This window comes from Plasmopara halstedii, assembly GCF_900000015.1.
Source record: "Plasmopara halstedii genome assembly, contig: Scaffold_650, whole genome shotgun sequence".
Taxonomy (NCBI): domain Eukaryota; phylum Oomycota; class Peronosporomycetes; order Peronosporales; family Peronosporaceae; genus Plasmopara; species Plasmopara halstedii.
This window is the reverse complement of record NW_020187567.1, coordinates 211,365-220,734: the sequence shown is the minus strand read 5'-3', so window position 1 is coordinate 220,734 and position 9,370 is coordinate 211,365. Positions and strand designations below refer to the sequence as shown.

At 45.4% G+C, this 9,370-nt stretch overlaps 4 protein-coding genes across 4 annotated transcripts in view; 3 read left to right on the top strand and 1 right to left on the bottom strand.

Moving 5' to 3' along the window:
• Positions 1-841: 841 nt before the first annotated feature.
• Positions 842-2,023, top strand: PHALS_12702 (uncharacterized protein; the record flags this gene model as incomplete). The annotated part of the gene is made up of 4 exons (XM_024728302.1): positions 842-966; positions 1,042-1,275; positions 1,475-1,553; positions 1,625-2,023. 4 exons carry the CDS (start codon positions 842-844, stop codon positions 2,021-2,023), a joined length of 837 nt encoding a protein of 278 aa, XP_024578793.1.
• A 753-nt stretch (positions 2,024-2,776) lies between these two features.
• PHALS_12701 (uncharacterized protein) lies at positions 2,777-3,294 on the top strand (the record flags this gene model as incomplete). The annotated part of the gene is made up of 2 exons (XM_024728301.1): positions 2,777-2,938; positions 2,974-3,294. The coding sequence occupies 2 exons, from the start codon at positions 2,777-2,779 to the stop codon at positions 3,292-3,294; spliced, it is 483 nt and encodes a 160-aa protein (XP_024578792.1).
• Positions 3,295-7,574: 4,280 nt separating this feature from the next.
• Positions 7,575-7,877, top strand: PHALS_12700 (uncharacterized protein; the record flags this gene model as incomplete). The annotated part of the gene is made up of 1 exon (XM_024728300.1): positions 7,575-7,877. One exon carries the CDS (start codon positions 7,575-7,577, stop codon positions 7,875-7,877), a length of 303 nt encoding a protein of 100 aa, XP_024578791.1.
• Positions 7,878-9,262: 1,385 nt separating this feature from the next.
• The window catches only part of PHALS_12699 (ubiquitin-60s ribosomal protein l40), a gene marked incomplete at both ends in the record, with an annotated part of 212 nt that continues 104 nt past the window's right edge, over positions 9,263-9,370 (bottom strand). Inside the window, one exon of the mRNA XM_024728299.1 lies at positions 9,263-9,349. Within this exon, the coding sequence (XP_024578790.1) occupies positions 9,263-9,349 (87 nt within the window). The remainder of the gene's footprint in view (positions 9,350-9,370) is intronic.

Below are 9,370 nucleotides of genomic sequence, written 5' to 3'. Positions count from 1 at the left end.
AAATTGACGTAAAAATTTGAGAAATAGTCATGGCTACATATTTTTGGCCAGCACTGTAACATTTCGCTGTACGTGATAGCTCTTCTCATCGACTGTTTCCTCTGTTGTGGTAAGAATTATCTCAACAACTCGACATGATTGAAAGAACCCATACTTAATGAATCCTGAGGGATAGAGCTATAGTTCTCATAAATAGAAAAATAATTTGACTATTTTCACCCTAAAAATATGACTATCATAAGCATTTGTACAAAACAATTTGATAACACATACATGCCTGAATTTGCGACGGCGTGGCTTCTATCTGTTGCTACTACGCTGGCGGCAGCTCATCACCCATCCGGGACGTTCAACCTTAATTACAGCTCCCTGTTATCAAGGCTCTGTGGTTTACGGTATTCTGGGTGTGCTGACCGTAATCTTGCCGCAGTGTTTACGGCTAGAAACCGTAAACACTGCTTGTCTTGGTGGTGACTCCTCCTTGAGAGTCCCATGCATAAGTAGGAAACCTAAATCTACGAAATCTCGCTTTCCAATTCGTGCTTCTCTGCTCAGTTCTGCTTCAAGTTCCTCTTCATTCGTTATAGGTTATGAGCCCAAGTCCAGTCAGTTCCAACGTTGTCCTTCGGGACGACAACTACTTCCTATGGGAGTTCAACGCTCCGATGACTCTTGCCCGCAAGTCTTTGATTAATAACATCGTCATCAAGCCAGAACAAGCCGCGCAGCGCGACACGCCAGAGCGGGAAGCCTCAGACCTGAAGGCTCCGGCGGTCTTAGTCAAGCTCCTCAATCCTACGTACCAATCAATGGTGTGCAATGCGCAATTGTCATTTAGAACATGGAAATGCTACGGCTGTTTTTTGCAAAGCAGAATATGCACAACCGTGTTCAGCTTCGTAAGCAGCTAAGTGATTTTGAGCTTGAAACTGGAGGCGACCTGATAGCGTACCTGATGCAATTTGAGTAATTGAATCTCAAACTCTCTGGCGCAGGTGAACGCATCGATGATGACGTAAGGCTTGTAGTGCTATTGGGCAGTCTGTCTGAGGATTATGATTCTATGGTTCGAATCATCGAAGCGACAAGTGGCGTCACGCTTTTGGATGTGAAAGAGATGCTGCGTCGAGAACATGAGAAGATCACGCGTCGTGACAAGAAAGAAGCTGCATTCAAGGCCAGCTTTTCTCTACGTAAGCCTCGTTCTGCTCGTAATGATGGTGACTTCGATGAAAACAGTCAGAACTGGCTACAATTGACGTCTCAATGGCAACGGTAACGGTGGTCATGGTGCCTGGCAGAATCATGCTCCGCGCAGTAGTGGTAGTCGGTTCAACGGCCACTGTCATGGATGTGGTAAATATGGCCACAAGCGACAAGACTGTACCCAGCAGAAGCAGGGCAGTGGTGATTAGTTCGTCTTCTCGGTGGTCTCCAGTGAGACAAAAGGTAATTCAACGTGATTGTTGGGCAGTGGAGCTAGCTGTCACATGTCTGGAATGTTTGATGATTTTGGTGACTATCGTCAATTGGATACGCCCATCAGTGTGATGGTTACCTATGGGCAAAGACTCCAAGCAAGAGGTGTTGGCCAAGTTCGAATGATTCTCGCTGGTGGTTGTAGTGTCAAGTTTACGAAACTGCTATATGTCCCGCGCCTGGAGAGCGAGCTAGTATCGGTGCCCACGTTGACTGCGCACGGGTCCTCATCCAATTGGATTTTCATGGTACATCGTTAATGATTGATGAGAAGGTGATTGCTCGAATTCCTCGTATTGGTAAAATGTATATATGGCACGTTGGCCAACATGCACTCATGTCGCAGGCGAACGCAAGTGAAGAGTTGAGTGGTGGTGGCAAAACCTGGCATGCTCGTCTTGGACACGTGTTGCAAACTAAGGTAAAGCTGCTGACGGAATCCCGTCGATCGATCACAATGATGATGTCGCTACTGTATGTGACGGCTGTACTCGAGGCAAAATGGTGGCCTCTTCGATTGCTCGCCAATCTGGTAGTGAGGTGAAATCGAATTCACTGTTCAAACTTGCCCACAGCGACGTCATGGGTCCGCTAGCTCAAGACTCGTGGTGGATCTCAGTATGTGGTGACCTCTATTGATGACTTTTGTTGATACGTCAGTGTGTACCCACTGAAGAGCAAAGGTCAACTGTTCCGACAAATTTGTTGAGTTCAAGAAGCTGGTTGAGAACCAGAACGGCGTGAGCATTCGCTGTATTCGCAGTGGCAATGGTGGTGAGTACATCGATGCGAAGTTCAACCGATTCTGTGCAGAAAATGGTATCATTCAACAAACCAGTGTATCATATTCGCCTCAACAAAGCGGCTAGCGGAACGCATGAATTGGACTATCGTGGAAATGCCCGTTCAATGCTTCATTACACGAACGTCGATCGGCAATGGTGGGATGAAGCAGTAGTATTTGCCACAATATCATCAATCGTATTCCGAACACAGCTCGCCCTGACGTGAGTTTACTCGAAGCGTTGACAGGCAAGCAACCATCGTTAGAACATCTAAAGGTATTTGTATCTTCTTAATTTCCAAGATTGACGATCCAAAGCATTCGAAATGGGATTCGAAGGCACATCGATGCACCTTCCTCGGCTTCTCCGACACGGCGAAAGGTTTCCGTGTCTGAGACATTGATGACCTGCGCATTGTGACCACGCGGGCGATTCAGCTTGACGAACGCCTCCCTCCATCGCATCGTACTGTTATGCTGATCCGTTATGGTTGCGATAATTATGTACCACCCATGGAGGACGATGATGACTCTCAAGCTCAACCACTTCCTACTCAACAGAACAATGTAGACGATATGACGGTCGACACCACAAGTGCTACTGAAACTGAGGAAATGGAAGTAGAAGACTCGACGACTAATGCTGATATCCACTCGCTGATGCTAATTTCGGGGGTGAATACCGCTCGCATGCTCCAATTGACACTCAGGCTCGTGTCCCAACCATCCTCTACGTGCTAGCACCCGTTCCAGTTATCCCATGGTTTCCTCATCCAATGCGAGCTCTAGTCAGACAATACGCATGGTTATGCTACCCGCCAGTTGTCCTTGAAGACCGTCTACTTTTCAGCGGTGATCGCACTCGCCCTTACCGACTGGAATTCCGTCAAGCTCGACTGTTGACAAATGGATCCGATCATGCTGTGGATCTTCCCAACGCTTCCCTGGTGATCAACCTGATATTGAGGCTGATGCAGTACCAGAGAGCAAAAGACAACGTGTCGACTCATACGAAATCGCTCTTGCTGTAGTTGATCTGCGTAATTCGTACCAAGAAGCCACGGCAACCACTGAAGCCGCCAAAGAGAAAGAAGCAATCCGAAACGAGATACGCTCTCATGTGACGAATCACACGTCGGATATTGTCACGAAGCCTCGCGGCGATAAAGGGATTAATTCGAAATGAGTGTTTGCTCGAAGGCATGATGAGCGTGGTAACGTGGAGCGAGACAAAGCTCGACTAGTGGCCCGCGGATTCCTCCAGACATACGGTGTTGACTACTTCGATACCTACTCACCTGTGGCCAGCATGGACACCATTTGAACGCTTCTGTCTATATGCTGTGCAAAAGACTATGCGATTCGGCAGTATGACGTCGAAACGGCATTTCTCAACGGTGATCTTGAAGAAACCGTCTACATGCTTCCTCCGGAGGGTATCAAGGTCGAACCTGGCATGGTATGTGAATTACGCCGCAGCTTGTATGGCCTTAAACAGGCTGTATCAGCATGGTTCAAGAATATTCGGTCAGATTTTTAAACAACTCGGGTTCAGTCAATGCCGTGCTGATCCGTGCTTCTTCATCCGACGTCCAGAAGACAACGTCGACGACAGTAGTGTTTACGTGATGTTGTATATGGATGTTTTGTTTGTTGAGAGCAAGGCACAAGCCATTGTTGACGGCTCTGCGACGAACTGCGAGATCATCTCGTGCTTAAGTCGCTCGGTGACGCCCGATATGTGCTCGGAATGGAGATTGCCTACGAGCAAGATAAAGGGCAATTGATCTTGAAGCAAAGTCAGTTTATTACCAAGATGTTAACCATGTTCGGTGGCCTCAATGCCAACGCCGTCCGCAATCCACTGGTTATCGGTCAAGACTTCACCATTAATGCGATGCATGAAGTCTTTGACGATAAGCGTCGGTACCGAGAACTTGTTGGCTCTTTCCCATATGTGGCGAATGCAACCTGGCCTGACATCTCAGTTGCATTCTCGATTCTGTCCCAGTACCTTAATCGACCTACGTCTGCTCATCGGCGCGCCGCGAAACATGCTGTGTTACCTAAAAGGAAAGATTAGAGTCGGTATTCGATACCACAGGGGCAATGGTAATGCGCTTTCACTCCGAGTATTTAGCGATGCGAGCTGGGGTGGGGACAAAGCAAGTCAACGCTTGACGTCTGGCGTACTGGTGATGCTGTGTGGTGGTTCTGTCGTATACAAGAGCAAGCGTCAGTCTACAGTTGCCCTCTCCTCCGCTAAAGCCAAATACATGGCACTCGCACACCTGTACAAGAGGTGCTCTGGATTCGCTCTCTCCTTGGTGAAGTTGGCCTGAAGGCGACCGGTGGCACGATCATCCTGATGGACAACACCTCGCGATTAGTATCGTAAGCAACCAAGGATACACGCCACGTGCCAAGCAACTCAATCAAGGTTGAACGTTACCGATGGATGATGCGTTGCCGCCAGCGTGGTATGATTCATACTTAGTAGCAGCACTACCCCACAACTCGATCACTCTGTGAGACCACACAACTGTCGGAGGTAAACAAGACGCGGTGTCGGGAGCGGCATCGTCAGGAAGTCGGCCAGCTGTGAATCGGTCGGGCCATACTGCAAGCGGGATGAAGCTCTGTTCAACGTGATCGCGTACAAAGTGTGCCCGACAGCTCCTCGTAATCAAGGCTCTGTGGTTTACGGCATTCTGGGTGTGCTGACCGTAATCCTGGAGTTTGGTTTACGGTCCTTAGCCGTAAACACTGCTTGTCTAGGTGGTGACTCATCCTTGAGAGTCGCATGCATATGAAGGAAGCCTAATTCTACAAAATCTCACTTTTCAATTTGTGCTCCTCTGCTCAGTTCTGCTTCAAGTTCCTCTTCATTCGTTAAACCATATCCGTGTTGAAAGGAGTAATGGTGCATCGTTCTTGCAATTTGTATGAAGAACATCACTCACGGTTGATTATTCTCATGTTTACGTATATTGATTGCCACTGAATACACATGATTGCGGGCAATATGTGTGTTCGATATACCATATATGATTGGCTAGTTGAAAAAAATTGTTGTGACTAGAAGGCTTTAAGGTAGCGCTAAAGAACTAAGGACCGTAAAAACCATAAATTTACTTATCAATTTTCCCCTCAACTACTTAAGTGAAGCTTCTCTCCCTGTTGCCGCACTCGTAACGTTGATCCTGGTAGCAGCCTATAAGTGTCCGTGCTTGCCGAACTTGTCTTGAACTTCACACAACCAACTCTGAGACTAGGTCTGCAGTTTAGTGCCATTGTGCTTATCCCGCTAGTCCATTGATAGTGGTCAACTTGGTTGTAGTTCTGTGGGCTAAAGTTGCAAAGCCGTATCAACACTTTTAGTGCAGCTCGGTGGATAACAAGTCAAGTTCATCAGTATCCGACCAACGACATAGTTTTCAGCATTTTAAACAGGTTAGGAGCCCAATGAATGATTCCAACATCAAAATCGAGTTCTTTGACGGCTTTAACCTTACATTGCGGAGTTTCAAGATGAACATGTATCTCATGTCCAAGGGACTATGGTAAACTGTTGCTGGCACGGAAACGTCCTAAACAAAGTAGCAGCAAACACATGCAGCAATCGTGTTGAATGATTCACAGCTCATGCATGTAGTAAACGCGAAAGATGCGCATGAGTCATGGTTGACGCTAGAAGGGTACCATCAAACTAGGGACATGGCGAAAGGATTGTGGTTGAAGTAAAAGTTCTACTCGTTCAAGTACACCGCTGTGAACATCAGTGAACATGTGATGGAGCCGGAGCGGTTAGCTATAGAGATGAAGAGCGCTAATTGCGGTTTAAGCGCAGAAGATATTTGCGCAACACTATTAAGAAGTATACCAGGACCGTATAAGAGTCTGATACAAGCGTCCCGCATGGTAGTAACGCATTTCAGCTTTGCAGATTTGGTGAGCAAACTGATTGCAGAAGAAGTGTGTCAGAAGGAGTCGTCGCGTATTGAGGAGGTGACGGCGATGCTTGTCAACAAGAAGAAGGAAAGCAAGATGCAAAGAAGCAAAATGGTGGATGGTTGAAAGGACCATCGGGCGCATGTTTTAAGTGTGGCAACATTGTGTTCTGATGTAGTACACCAAAGTCCTAGTCGGGTTATCAGTACATCGTGAGTTTCATCTTGATCAAGATTCGGTACACTGTGTTGATCCGATGAGAAAGAAGATGAAGTAATAGAAGCGTTTATCAAATTCTACAATGAGATCAAGACGGCAACCGGTATAAATGTGAGCTTACTGCGTAGCGATAACGGTGTTGAGTACAAAATGGGTCGATGAAGGCATTCTGCAAGTATGCCGATATCAAGCAAAAATACACAACCCTGAAAACACGGATTGGCTGAGCGTACGAATCGCGCTCTATTAGAGATGACGCGCTGCAAGCTAAAGGATAGCAGCTTGGATAAGTAATATTGGTGTGAAGCAATGATGACTGCTGCGGACATTTGCAATGTATTGTAGAATGCTTTGAGCCCAGACTCAAGTCCGTTTGAAATGGTATTAAGGAGAAAGCAGCGTATGGAACATAAGCGTGTCTTTGGCAGCCAATGTTATGCTCATGTGGCAAAGCTAACACGGATGACACGGGAGTAACGTATTATAAACACGGCTATTCTAGACAGCACAAGGTGTATCACGGTTGAATGCAAGCGATGACTCGACTGTGATCTCGCAAAATGATACGTTTGCGGAAAACCCTACCACGGCAAAGTCTCCAGCGAGGGAGAGAGGTGTCATTGATGTCATGACATGGAAGAAGACATGACGGATCATGTGTATGTATGTAAGAGTTCATTGAAAACCTTAGCTTCGAGCGCAAATAAAGATGCAAAGTGATTTCTGAAAAATAAAATGGCCGCCTTGTAAATTCTGTCACATGAACGATATCATGCAAACGCGTTCAGATACTGTCGCGATAACCTAATATTTGCACAAATGTGTCTTAATAATTAAACATCAAAATTGTCTCGGGTCTGACAGAGTCACTTCTTCTTGCTCGCTAAATTGAGTACGAAGGGCTTTGTAAGTGCAACTGGAGTGAGGGTCCTTGTTCTCTCGACCGAAATCAGTACGAAATCAGCACCAAGCGTTCAATACAATACCTCTATAAATATAATTTTCAGGCTTGAAAACCAATCAGCAGCTATTGCTGGGCTAGACAGAGGTCGTGATAGATCCGGAGATGTTTCATTTTTACTAGCGAAGCGGACGACATGGCTAGAAAGAAGCTACAAGGACAGACGAGAGAAATAACAAAATGACGATGGAATCGCGTGAGCTGTTTGGAGTGTTTGAAATGCCTAAGAACTATGTCTTTGGTCGGATACTAACGGACTTTTCTTGTTATCCACCGAGCTGCACTAAAGTGTTACTACGGCTTTGCAGCTTTAGCTCACAGAACTACAACCAAGTTGACCTCAATCAATGGACTAGCGGGATAAGCACAATGGCATCAAAGCGCAGACCTAGTCTCAGAGTTGTTTGTGTGATGTTCAGGACAAGTTCGGCAAGTACAAACACTTATAGGCTGCTACCAGGATCAACCTTGCGAGTGCGGTGACAGGGAGAGGGGCTTGACTTGAGTAGTCGGGAGAAATATCGAGAAGTAAATTTATGTTTGTTTAAGGTCCTTAGCTTGCTAGCGCTACCTCTAAGCCTTCTCGTCACAACAGATTTTCCAACTAGCCAATCATATATCGTATATCAAACACGTGTACGTGTTGCCCGCAATCATGTGTATTCAGTGGCAATCAATTAACGTAATCATGAGAGTGTTCAAACGTGAGTGATGTTCTTCACACAAATTGCAAGAACGATGCACCATCACTCCTTTCAACACTCCCTTGATGTGCATGTTCGATTCTTGGTATCGATTTCAAATTGACAGCTTCGACAAACGCTTCATGCTCTGTTCGAGGTAATGCCTTCGTCATTGCATCCGCAACTATTTCTTGTGTTGGCTTGTACTCAATACTGAGCTCGTTTTGCATTATGTTCTCTCGGATGTAATGATACTTGATGTCGATATGTTTGGTACGTGTGTGATACACTGGATTCGCTGCCAACGCTTGATATATTGTCGTAACAAAATTCACTTAATATTTGAGATCCCTTAGCAATTGCCGTAACTAAACCATTTCCTGTGTCGCACTGTACAAACTCATATATTCTGCTTGTGGCAACAGTCGGTTGACGTTTGGACTTCCACGACACAGCGCTCGAATGAGAAAGAATCTATATCCTGTTGTCGATCGCCTTGTGAATAATCACCTTTCAAATCAGTTCATGTGGACACATAGATATCATTCCTATAAAAGCACAATATTATTATTATTTTCAGCCTGATTTACGATTATAATTTTACGCAAAAAGATATAATAAAACAAACTAGCAGATCTTGGTAGTGGAGCGACAAATGACAATGGTAGAAATCAACCATCCGCGGTATTCGAATAGGTATAGAATGCATGAATGACTGCTGAATTGTCTGTAGGGGTTTATGTTTCAAAATGCAAAATCTTTTCAGATTATTGACGATTATAGTGAAAATATGGACGCGAACCTTGACGCAATCGAGACGATTCCGCGGTTAAAGGCTGTGATTGACTTCCATGCTTTTTGTCAACTTCATCAGAAGCTGACTTGACGACTCATCTTCTAATTTATGCTCTATATAATGTACACAGTAGCTTAGGTTTTAGTCTAGTGCCAGAGTCGAGACCCGACCTCTACAAGACACCAGAAACTCAATATTGCAGACCTGACAATCATATCAGTAATGAAATGAAACTTCTTGGCTGCTTATTATATGTATAGAAGGAGCAGGACATAAAACACAATTTGAAAAACAGTCGGCAACAACAGCTGAATTTAAACATGAGCAATCATTAACTATAAAGACTAGGGCTTAAGCCAAACTGAAGCACTAGATGATCGGCTGTTAACTCAATTTCCTCCACGAAGACGAAGCACAAGGTGTAATGTCGACTCTTTCTGGATATTGTAGTCACTCAGAGTGCGGCCATCTTCCAGCTGCTTTCCAGCAAAAATCAG